Raw genomic sequence first — 13049 nt, 5'->3', positions numbered from 1 at the left:
AACAAATATTAGAATAAAGTAAAAAGAAGCCAACTTCAAAAAAAAACAAGAAGTGTCACAATGCATGAGAATATTAATTATAATTGGACTGTCTTTAGGTTTAAGACATTTATTACTCTATATATATTTCCCCACTCCCTATTACAGGTCCCACTTTTAACCATACATTTAACCATAGTTAAATCATCAAACCCTACCTTTCTCTGTTAAACATCTTCAAGCTCTGTCCTTTTATTTTAAATATATTTATTATTCACATTTATTAACATTTTTATATCTCTCCCTATTAAATTATTTTATTCTCTCTTAGCAACATTCATCAACCAGAGCAGATTCACTATCATCATCTTATAACACATCTTCTTCCTCTAAAGTTTATTTTCTTAAACTTATTACAAAAAACATGATCTTCAAAAGTTGATTTAATCTCTTTTTATCCATCTTCTTCTTCATTTCTCAATATCAAACTTTTCTTTTTTTGTAAGCTTAACATAAACCCTAATATTTTCTTGATTTTTTTCAAGAAAATAAAAACATAAAGATGCTTGAAGTTAGATCAATGGATATGACTCCAAAATCACCAGAACCCGAATCCGAAACTCCGACCCGGATCCAACCAGCTAAACCAATCTCTTTCAGTAACGGAATCATCAAACGCCACCACCACCACCACCACAACAACAACAAAGTCACTTACAAAGAATGTCTCAAGAACCACGCGGCGGCGATTGGTGGTCACGCGCTTGACGGTTGCGGCGAATTTATGCCGTCTCCTTCGTCAACACCTTCCGATCCAACTTCTCTCAAGTGTGCAGCTTGTGGTTGTCACCGTAACTTCCACCGCCGTGAAACTGACGATTCCTCCGCCGTTCCACCACCGTCTCTTCTTCCATCTTCAACAACAACCGCCGCAATTGAGTATCAGCCTCATCACCGTCATCATCCTCCTCCTCCGCTAGCTCCTCCGTTACCACGTAGTCCTAATTCATCTTCTCCGCCGCCTATCTCTTCCTCCTACATGCTTTTAGCTCTCTCCGGTAATAATAAAACCGCACCGTTCTCAGATCTAAACTTCGCCGCCGCGGCTAACCATCTCTCCGCCACGCCTGGCTCGAGGAAGCGATTCAGGACGAAGTTTAGCTCAAATCAGAAAGAGAAGATGCATGAATTCGCCGATCGAATCGGTTGGAAGATTCAGAAACGTGACGAAGACGAAGTTCGTGATTTTTGCCGTGAGATCGGAGTTGATAAAGGTGTTCTCAAAGTTTGGATGCATAATAACAAAAACTCCTTCAAATTCTCCGGCGGAGGAGCAACCACCGTGCAGAGAAACGATAACGGTATCGGCGGCGAGAACAGTAACGATGATGGAGTTCGCGGTTTAGCTAACGACGGTGACGGTGGTGGTGGGAGATTTGAGAGTGATAGTGGAGGAGCTGATGGTGGCGGAAACGTAAACGCCTCGTCGTCTTCGTCGTGAAGAAGAAAACATCATGTCGTTTTGCAGGGAAAGAGTTATAATAATGGAAGCTTAAGCTTTGTTTTTAGCTTTAGATCATAGAGAGTAAGCACTGGTATTATTATCGTTAATACGTTTTATTAATATTAATTAAACTCTTTTAGCTCTTTTTTAATTTTCCAATTTTATTATAATTTCATTACCACGACGTTGTCTTATTTTTCCATTTAAAGTAAGTTTATATCAACAAATTGGATTATGTTATAATAAGTCAATTTTGGTTAATTTAATGAACCCTAATGAGGAAAATTTTATAACTTTAATGTTTTTTTTAATAATATGTTTTTTGGCTTCTTATCTTAAAAGCATTTTGTCTTTTTAAATTGTAACGTTCCCAAAGGTTTCATAATACTTTTCCACTAATGGAAAGATTATATGAACTAATCACCCGAATTAGTCACAACACTATAGGTCAATTTAGGTAATCAAACGAACCCTAAAATGTGAGTCCCAAACATAAATAAACTATTGCAATTTAGTTAATTATTTAATATTATTTGATGGTTTCTTATCTTGAAGAGTACTTTGTCGCTTAATTTAATATGCGATCAAACTAAGATCTAGGTGTCCTTTTCATAAATCTCTCTTTATTCTTTGAGAAAAGAGACAGGTTTTGTTTTATATATTAATTATTCTAATAATATATTTTGCAATGATTAGTTATCTTGGTGTCTAATTAACAAAAGATTCATCGGATAATTCATTTTAATTTCCTCATTAATCCATTTCTTTATCATCCTTACATTCCCACTATCCGTTTTTGGTATATATGCTCAAGTGTTCGATATTCTTAAAGTGCAAACTACAAATAAGTATATATTATATAATTGGGATCTAACTATTATTATTAAAGTGCTATATAGTGTTAATTTAGGGCGTGGAACTAATCATTAACTTTACGAATAATTTAAATAACTTTCTAACTGGGAAACGTAGAAATGCAGCCGTGATTATGCGATAGGCTTAAGACAATTAGATACTAGTCGTGATTAATAAATGTCGGCTTACCAAACATAAAATATTAATAAAACTGTAATTAGATTAGAATATTGCATGAGAAAGCACAAAATATGTTATGTAGTATGCTTTTGGTGTCTAGGATTTAATTCTTAGAGAATACGTTTTGTCTAATTAGCTAGATTTATGGATAAAACTATCTAAAGATGTATAATATAATGTAGATAGAATATCTGGGTTTCTATGTGAATTGTCAATTAAATTTGACCTATGAATGAATATATGCAATGAATTTTATATTACAATAGAATTGTTTGTTGTGCATTCGTTTGTAAATACTAAATAGGTAGTACTATTAATTATGTTTTATAAAAAAAGAAAATTTTGGATTATATTATCATTATGGTTTTAGAAAATCAAATTATTTGTTGAATGATGTTGTAATAGAATAAAAATCTAAACAGTGATAATTCACTTGATTACAGAAATTTATCGAAAAAATCTGAGGTTCAAGTTTTTACTTAAGAAAAATGGTTTACGTTTTTAATAAGTTTTACTAATTAAGGGGTTTTTGGGTCAAAACTAAGGGTTGGTTCAATATATATGGAGAGAGATTTTGGTAAAGATCTATACATTATATATATATATATATATTTTACGTTATCACCAAATAGAATTTGTTAAATTTATGCTAATAAACAAATTAATATATATTTGCTATTATTTTACAGATTTCGTGAAGTCACAAATCTCTTTTTCGTGGTAGGGACAAACTTTAACACAGGGTGAGGTTATGGCCCTAACTGCCATATACCATGTGCACAGTGCACCACTTACTAATTTGAATTATTCCTGACGTAACTATTGCTAACAAAATTCCTACTTCTTATTTTAATTTATATAATTATTTTTTGGAAACATAGATGACCTAATTTCCGCTATAAATTAATTTTAGTGGAATATACTGAAATAATTTTGTGATGTAAATTTTAGTCGTTTTACTAATCACAAATTATTGATGGAATCCGATTTGCAGAAAACTATTTATCATATTTTTTAATATGAATTATGAACATTCTTAAAATACTAGTTCTGGTGTTTTCAATTAATTCACTCTCTTTTTTATATATTTTTTCATTTTATTCTAATTTTTTTGTTGTTTCTACAATTTTAAAATGCTAAAATCATATTCTCTATATTTTATGTATTATTCACAATTTTGCCTCCTTCCTCTCTCCCTCTCTCCTTCCCTCTCTCCTTCCCTCTCTCCCTCTCTCTCTTTCTCTCTCTCTCTCCCTCTCTCCCTCTCTCTTTCTCTCTCTCTCCCTCCCTCCCTCTCTCCCTCTCTCCCTCTCTCCCTCTCTCCCTCTCTCTCTTAATGTCTCTTACTTTTATTTTCTATATGTACTTTCTATTCTATTCTAAAAAAATAATATTATACATAATAAAATTTATAATATAACTATCACCTATATTATTATACTATTATCTCTACTACCAAGTCACCATTACCTTATCACTGTCTCACTGCTATAACCGTATTGTCGCCACTACAATCGTATTGCCGCCACTACCACCGTCATTTTTACCGTTATCACCACTATAATCGTTATCATCATCACCATTGTTACCGTCAATCCCACCACCATCGCTACTGTCTATGTCACAACAACAGTTTACCACGCTTGCTTGGGTTCCCAATATTGTATCTCTTAGGGTATAGTTTTTTAATGATGATCATATCGGTTTAACTCGGTCATTTAGATCGTCTATATTTTATTTCTTACGATTATCGTAGCTATTATTGCAACTTAAATTACTATCCCACCACCACTACCACCACTATTACTTTATTTAATTTAAAATATTTTGTTCTATTCTAAACTTAAAATTGAATTACGAATAATTTATGAAAATAGTATAGTACAACATTTTATTTCTATACATCATAAATAGTAGAATATAAATTTACTTACAAACATTATTTACTATTTTATAAATACAAATCCGATTTTTAAAATTTAAACTATGTTGTATGTAGAAAAAAACATAAATTTTCATCTCATAAATTTCAGAATTAGAATCTATTTTTTGGAAAAGATATATAACAAAAACATAAAAATGGGTGAAAACTAAATGAAGTGTTACTAAATCATCTCTCACCAATTATTCCACACCAAAATTGTCTTTTTACAACCCTTATATGCTACTTTTTTAATTTATATGTATATTATGCTTTATTTTTAATTAAATTATCAAATATGGCTAGTTTTGCAAATGACCCATAATTTAACAATAATAATGCTACAAAGAAAAAATCTTCTGGTTCTTGTCTTCACATTTGTACCACATGATAGGTAAGTCTTATTTCTTTTCTCGTAAACAAAAATCGAAAAATGTCTTGCAACACTTTATGTAAAAAAAGAAAAACGAAAAAACGAAGTTATGCATGAAGTGGGATAGCATAAACTGGAAAAGCTTATTCTAAGAAAGTTGAGATTTGGAGAATCAAAAGACCAAATTGTGTATCTTTTTCCCACTCCTTTTGTATTCTAAAAAAAATTGTTGTATTATAAGAAAACAAAATAAAAAAGGACCTATGAGCATTATCTTGATAACATCCCCTAGTTGAAAATCAATTAGAGGACCATATAATTACACAAACAGAATATTATATATAATAAAAGTCATTTAACTTTACTGGTAGATAAAATAAATTAAATTTTCTAAATAATACAAAACCTCAGAAATTGTTGATGTAACGAAAAATCTTAGTTGTGGACCTTGTCATATTAAAAAGCGAATAAATTTGTATTTATGTAATAAATACAATTAGTTTTTGTTCTCAAAGCCTATATTCAACTCAACTTTTTTGAAATATACTGTTTACTTATCATATTATCAGAAATAAATTTCCCATTTAACAGAAATAAATTTGAAGACTTTTTTTTTGAAATGCCTTTGGGAATAATTAAAGATTATTTCACTTTTATGTGGTCCTGTTTCTTAAACCACTTATACCTTATTTTTGCCTTGGCAAGATTTGAATTTCCAATGTGATATTTCTTTAAGATACTAAACCTTTAATCTACTTCATGATAACTAAATAAAATTTTGTTTTGTTGACATAAGCATAATATTTTTCTTAATAGCCGAGAGACTTCTGTATTGAAATATAAGTTGTTTTGGATAAATTTTTTTGTTTCATAATATAAGTTGTTTTAAAATTAGTTATTTTCAAGTTTTAATGTAAATTATATATTATTTTAATATTTTATAATTATTTATATTTACAGTTTCATTTATGATTGACTAAACGAAAATATTCTTAATATGCGTACTTATAGCTATAACAACTTATATTATGTAAAGGAGAGAGTAAAAGTTGTGACATCCATTGTTTTTTTTTTTGTTTTTTAATTCTTATTTAAATCATCTACAATAATTTGATAATGAAGATCCTTCAAGAAAAAAATTGGGTCATATATACTTGCTGATAGGTAGTGTACAATAAAGGGCTAAAAATTTGGTTTATTCGGTTAAAATTGTTCGGTTTATTCAGTTTTTCTGTTTTTGAAAAATCCTAACGAAATTACTATAAAAAAAAGTTTTGGTTCGGTTTTGTTCGGATGTCTTATTTCAGGTATTCGTTTTGTTACCAAAATTAACTGAAATTTTTGTTTTTGGTTAAAATACAGTTAATTCACTTTGACTTTGGTTCAATTTTCTCAAACCAATGGATTGGTTTTGGCCCAAAGTTTTTTTATTTATTTCTTGGCTGCTGTAAAAAAAAAAAAAGAACATGATAAATTGAGCCAAGCCCAATGACAATGATTCAATTTTACCCTTTACATCTAAAAATACAGAATAATCATATGAAGTCAAAAATAATATGCAATATAGTCTTTTTATTATTTAAAATTTTTGATAAATAATATATCAAATTGGAATCTTTGAGATGGGGAGTTCAATGATATAATGATATCTTCAGAATTTTTAAAAACACATGTACGTGATCGTGAAAACGTTTACAATATATGTAAAGTTGTAAAAATGAGGTATATTGCATACTTGTATTTTTTATTCCATAGGATTATTTTGCATTTTTGAATGTAGAGGGTAAAATTACAAAAATGGATAACTTAAGGGGTTTCTTTTGCACAAAACCTATGAAACAATAATGAAATGGAACATTTCATCACTTTCTTTTTCTACTTCTACAAAATACAAACCCTTAAGAACAGAGTTTTGCAATTGGCGGTTCAAGATGAAGACAGTGAGATAGTGAAGAAACGGCAGCCCGAGGATGGTGGCAGATGAAACCGGTGAAGGGGTTTACAATTTTCGGTTAACCATTTGGTTACCCGCTGTCGAACCAAACCGAATGGTTGATCAAAGCTAATTTATATGTTGTCTAATCTGTAAACCTACTATAACCGAACTCGAACCAATTTTTCTGAACCGCGGTTCGGTTCGAAAAAATCGATTCGGTTTATATCGAGGCATGTGCATGCTCAGCTTGATCTCAAAATTCTTTTGTGGTTGTGGAGCCTTCCAAATAACATTTTTATGAGAATATATATATATATTTATTTATTTTTTTTGTGGTCAATCCATCTATATATTAAAGCCCATAACATGTAAGTTTGAAGTACAACTGCAGGCCCAGTTACAAGTTGCAAAACACTAAAGATAAAAACTGAAATTAAACAATACGTGTAAGCAACGTGTCAACATTCCAGCAGATCTGTAATTCAACGCATCTTTTTCACCGACTAAGCTTCGCGAGCAAGTTCCATCATCATTTTTGCAAAGCTTCGACCGGGTCGACCCTTCTATTGTACCACTGGAACTAGTTGAGGAAATTTCTTTGTTTACCGGAGATAAATCTCAGTCAACAAAATGGAAGTATTCTTCGGAGAACTATCAAACTCGACCGGAATTCCAAATCTTCATACTTCGATTCCTTCACACTGCATCATCTTGAGACTAATCGACCAACGAGAACCATCACTCATAACTTTCCATCTATGGAAGAGTGAGAATTTACCATCAAGTTTTTTACATCAGTTTTTTGAAAATAATTATGACCGGAATTCGAAAAAAAAAACTGAAAATGATTTTATTTTATTTTTGGTATAGAGGTTAAACACATTGATAGAAAAACTGAAACTGACCATAGGCAGATTTATTTTTTATGTGTTAGATAAATGAATTTATATCATTTCAAGAAACCAAAGTGTCCTAATTAGTAGGCGTTAAATCAATATTTAGCGCCTAAAACACCATTTTATTCGGTTACACGTTTATTATATAAGATATATATTATTATTTACATCTTTGGATCGACAAGTCTCGATCCATCAATTTATACTACACGGGATAACATGATTTACTGGAATCGAACTTCGATGGGAAAGGCATAATCAAATGTACTTAACCACTTGAATAAAAGGCATATCTCCTATTACATAAGATATTATGAATATGATCTATATATACATTTTTGGTAGAAGTTTTGGTTGAAAAATCACTCAAATATTTACTATTTTCAATCTTAGTCCTTACAAAATATTGTCTTTAAAAAATTACAAATCGACTTTATCCACTAACAATTCCTAATTAATTATTTGCCTTAATCTTGCACATATTAATTACATATTATTTGAGAAAATCTAAACAATTAGAAATAATCTAAACTAACCAAATATACATCGTTCTTTGATCATAGTGTTCATTTATTTGAACTTTATTAGAATTTATAAGAAGTTTAAATACTATAAAATATTTAATAAGATATTAATATTGGATGGTATACTACGAGTAAATATCTAGATATAATAATCAAAATACACATATGAAGTTTGGATCGATATTAAAATATTTATGAAGTTTTAAAATATATTAAATACTTGAACTTTATACGAAAATGACAAAAAATGTTTTTTTACGAGATGGAGTTATATAGTGACGAGTTTGGATCAATAATAGAGGATGATATACTACAGATAAAATCCTAAAACTAATAATCTATATGCAATTATAAAATCTTAAATACTAAGCAAAATAAAATAATTTAAAAAAATAAATAAAACTTAAAATTTCAATATTTTAGTTATTAAATATCGTCTCACGGTATACAATACATTTAAATCAAACAAAACAAAAGCATATATTTATAAAAAAAAAATATTTAATAAAAATATGCTTGTAGGGTACCGTGGATATTTTTTTTTGTCATCTGAAAATTGATTTATAAAACCTTGGTAAAATACTTGGAAGATTACAAACTAAAGCTGGCGGAAAAACAAGATATCCCCAGAAACTAAAGTCGGCGGAAAACAAGATATCCCTGGAAATATAAGCCCTACAGAAAGGAAACTAAATATAAGAGAACCACAAAGCAAGAAACTTCAAACCGAATCGAAAGAGCACAATCCCTTAACCTTAAGAACATAAACAAAAAGGCTTGAACCATAAGAAACACACTAGACCTAAGAAAGCAAACACCTCTTCTCTTGAAGCTCATGTAGAAGAGATTTATTAAAGGTGCCCTAGGCCAACCCAAAGATAACATCTACCACCTCCCATCAAGAAGAGAGCCAATCTCTCGAAACCTAGAACCAAGAACTTCATAACCCAGCAAGCAAACCATGAAAAGGCCTCGAAATGCTTATGGATGCGACGACGACGTCTGACAGTAGTGTCTAGCTAGAAGTCTTCAAAATACGATCCATTCAAACAGAACTGGAAAGCAAAGTACAAGGAGCGAACCCTAAGCACTCGAATATCACCGCTCTCAGAAAAGAGAAAGACAATAGCTCAAGTCAGCTATCTACCACTGCGAACAACATTAACACCAAGGAGAAGAGACCAAAAACTTAGAGAACTAGCACATCTTCAACAACAAATCAGAGCCTCTGCTAAGGAATTAGGGAGAGAACCAAAAGGGAACCGCTGGCTGAAACAAAGCGATAAGGAGCGAGAGGCAAAACAATGGCAGGACTGTAACGCCCCCGAAACGCTCTATGACCGGATAAGTCACGGGCTCCCCGAAAACGCCACATTGAGATTGATCATCAATATCCAGCCGAGGTTCGGGAACCAATCCCAACCCTTGGCCGGTGTATTGACGACCTCCCTCCCACTTAAACATCGTTTAGGCTTGCCAACCCTCGCGATATTTAAGTGTTGTGCCGACTCGGACTAAGTCATTATCAGTCATTATTCGCAATTTGTACAAGAAAACCCAATTTATTTCATAAGTATAAATATTACACAACATGTTACCAAACATTTCTAAGTTTCATGGCCAGGGCCTAGTGCCAAAAGCATGGTACATAATAGAAACATACTTGTTTTACAAAAGGCACAAAACTACTCCGGGTTTCCTATTGTCCACCACGCCCTCTACTTCCCACTACGGGTTTCCTGCAAAACAAGTAGAATCATGAATAATCTAAGATTACTCAGTCAGCTTGGGATTCCCTGCAACAAGCATTAGCTTACCCCAACCCGAATACCCAACATGAAACACGCAACCGAGAATGGCAACGAAAGGTAGCTTGCCGAAGCAACTACATAAATATGCAATGCATTAAGACTCCAGTTTTCATTAAGTTTTAAAGGGTATGATATGTTGCATTCAAACCCAACACCAAACACACACACTCCCGTGATCTCCCCGTTACAACCACAAAGGTATGCAACCGGAGCATCACTACCAAACGCTACACCGTCGTGCAGACACTCGGTCAGGGTAGCTAGCCCCGTCTCTCCGAGTTCTTTGCACCCATGGCGATCAAGTAACAACGTTACAAGACCCACGATAGAACGGTTCACTACGAAGGCCAGACATATCACGATCTTGATACGCTTATGGTCTCTGCCTCCTACCATGAGCACCACGCATCAAGACCCAACAATTCAAGATATTATGAGACATGGTTACTCAAACACATAGAATCATCAATATCTCAGCACAACCCTTCAACCAAAAGACATCACATAAGAATCTAAAGATCACATATGCAATCTAATATAACCATCCACACGATTCATATAACTCACGAAATCAATCAAGAATACATGAGAATATGATTATGAAACTTAAACCATTATCTAGAACTCACTCAGTAACCAACAGAAAGCTTCCAACGATTCGGGCAAAGTTTTCGGCTATGGGACCTTAACTTGAATCGAACAGACGGTTTAAACTCGGCAACCTCTCACTTCCGCTCAATTTCTCTTCACAAAAAAATTGGAGTCGAATTGGGCTTATATAGCAAGGGAATGGCGAGTCAACATGTCCACGTGTCATGAGTATGGGCGAGTCACCAATCCACATGTCATCCACCCGTGATGACACGCTCGCCGTTCTAGCGGATGAGTGACACGTGGCCACCCAAACTTCGGCTCCAAGGAACTAAAATTCGGCTCCAAGCAACTTTGCTTGGGCCCCAAGTTAGCCGAGCCACGTGTCCTAGGCGCGGTCAACGGTCGGTCAACGCCCGGTGGGGCAAACTTCGCCCGCGGCTCGCCCGTTCTTGCCCAAACTTGCCTATTTGTGCCCATTTTTGCCCATTTTTGCCCAAACTTGCCCTTTGATAGTCTATTGTGTTTTAGGCACCTAAGGTCAATTGGCCATGCATTCGGGCAACTTTCAAAAATTCGGACTCTTGCCCGTGGCCGATGTCCTTACGCGGGTCACTACAAGGACGGTGCTAACAAGAACCCATAACCATTCCACAGCAGTGGCATGAAAACAGATAAGAACTAGACCGAAAATCAGAACTGAGACAGTAACAAGCAAACCACAATGGAATTATTCTTCGAACCAACCGTTGAACTAAAAGAACTGGCATCATCGTCTTTGCAGTAAACAGAAACCCAAACATTACTGGCCGCTAAAATCCGCTTCCTCAATACACTCACTAAATCAACACTCGTATTAAACCAAAAAAATTCCCCAAACGAAGGCCAGAAAAAATCTGCATTTAAAACTAACCAACAGCCTCATAACAAGCTAAAACCACACAACCGAAGCTAGAAGACTACAAAGAGAAAAAAAGAAAAAAAAAACTACAAAGAGAGAGATAGGAGAAAGTGATATCACCGAGAAATATCTGGTAAAAGGGAATCCAGTGACGAGAGGAGGGACTCCACCCAAGAGCGAGCTCACCACCATACTCATCTTCCAGATCCATAGCTCGACCAGATCCAGTGATAAAAGCTTTAATCGAGGTTACACCAAAAGGAGCAACCAGATCTAGAAACCGCAACTAATCTCCGCACCCCACAACCACTATAACAAGACTGAAATTAAAGCTGATAAGAAAAGCAGAAAGACGTGACCGACGCCGACAATGTGGGAGCCGTCACGCGCCGGCCAGAGCTTGAGCAAGACGACAGTGAACTTAAGAGAGAATGGCTCTCTAAAGGATTTATTATTGGTTTTCAAGATACAGCTTTCTGGTACCGTGGATATTATCTAGTATTATACATAAAAATTATATTAAAAATATATACACAGAAAATAAAATTATTAAAATCTTAAACAAAAAGTAGACAAAAAGATTTCTTTAATTCATATCAAATTATATATGTTGTTTATAACCATGCATATTGAAACAAAACTTAGACAAGCTGACTCCCAATATAACCTGCAAAAGTTGAGTTATGGTGTCGCAGTGAAATGATCGGACATGTATTGGAAATGTGTGCTTGTTCCGTAGTTGCTTACGAAAGTTGAGACATATGCAATTTTTTCTTGCAAAATAGGATGGTTGTTATTTCGTCTTCCGAGCTAGACCAAGTTCTAGAACTTGTTTAGTAATTGAAAAACTATCTTAAAATCTCTTAATTACGTTTTTTTTTTTTTTGTTTTTTTTTTTGAATATCAGGAGGTTTTGGACCGAAACCCGTAATCTCCCTAGGCCCGAAATCACAGCATGTTATATTAGTTTCGTCCCAAACGTCACTAGAACCGACGACCTCTAAGCTTCACCTAGGGTCTTTACCAATTGAGCTAATAAAATTTGATCTTAACTACGTTTTAAATTGAACCGTTCATTATTTTTGTTCGTGACAACCTCAATACAAACTTCTTTTATTTAAGTCTAGTCTGATCCTTTCTCAGCCGGATTCATAAAGTAACATTCTTTCTGCTTGAGATCAATCCTCTTAAACTTTTTTTTTTTTGATCCTCTTAAATATTACATACGAGTATATACTTGTGCACTTGCAGCTTACTCAATTGTGTTTGTTTAAGGTAAAACCTGACACGCATTATTTGTTCTCTATGATAACTTATTTCTCTATGATATCATTATAATCAAAGCTAGAAAAGATATGGACATAAGGTGGCCTTAAAGATCATTTCATGGTGTGGAGAAAAATAAAAAGGGAGATTTCTTAGTTAAGTCGGCTTATTGGTTGGCCTAACAAAACAACAAGGATGTTAATAGTTTGAAGCTTCAACTGAGGTAAGGAAACTTCAAACCGACCCAAAAATCAAAGTTTTTTGTGTAGTTATTCCTGTTGCCAACCGTATATATGGATGCAAGAAGATTGA

The 13049-nt window shown here is 33.4% G+C and overlaps 2 protein-coding genes, 1 long non-coding RNA gene and 1 other non-coding gene across 4 annotated transcripts; 1 reads left to right on the top strand and 3 right to left on the bottom strand.

The window, feature by feature from the left end:
* Positions 1 to 244: 244 nt before the first annotated feature.
* Positions 245 to 1773, top strand: HB34 (homeobox protein 34). Its single transcript, NM_113813.4, has one exon. It carries the CDS (start codon positions 542 to 544, stop codon positions 1478 to 1480), a length of 939 nt encoding a protein of 312 aa, NP_189534.1. The 5' UTR covers positions 245 to 541; the 3' UTR covers positions 1481 to 1773.
* Positions 1774 to 7215: 5442 nt separating this feature from the next.
* On the bottom strand, positions 7216 to 7539 carry AT3G00520. Its single transcript, NR_143828.1, has one exon. It is a non-coding gene; the product is annotated as an uncharacterized misc_RNA (transcript).
* Positions 7540 to 9019: 1480 nt separating this feature from the next.
* AT3G28918 (uncharacterized protein) lies at positions 9020 to 9112 on the bottom strand (the record flags this gene model as incomplete). Its single annotated transcript, NM_001125262.1, has 1 exon — positions 9020 to 9112. The coding sequence occupies one exon, from the start codon at positions 9110 to 9112 to the stop codon at positions 9020 to 9022; it is 93 nt and encodes a 30-aa protein (NP_001118734.1).
* A 2337-nt stretch (positions 9113 to 11449) lies between these two features.
* On the bottom strand, positions 11450 to 11885 carry AT3G05595. The gene is made up of 2 exons (NR_141187.1): positions 11624 to 11885; positions 11450 to 11526 (listed from the first exon to the last, which is right to left on the bottom strand). It is a non-coding gene; the product is annotated as an other RNA (long non-coding RNA).
* Between the last annotated feature and the right edge of the window lie 1164 nt (positions 11886 to 13049).

The sequence above is a fragment of the Arabidopsis thaliana genome, chromosome 3 (genome assembly GCF_000001735.4).
Source record: "Arabidopsis thaliana chromosome 3, partial sequence".
Lineage (NCBI taxonomy): Eukaryota > Viridiplantae > Streptophyta > Magnoliopsida > Brassicales > Brassicaceae > Arabidopsis > Arabidopsis thaliana.
The sequence above is the reverse complement of the archived record's forward strand: the minus strand, read 5'-3'. Positions and strand labels throughout refer to the sequence as shown.

Excerpts from the sequence above, each read along its gene's own strand:
- HB34 (NM_113813.4), top strand. The coding sequence starts at position 542 with ATGCTTGAAGTTAGATCAATGGATATGACTCCAAAATCACCAGAACCC.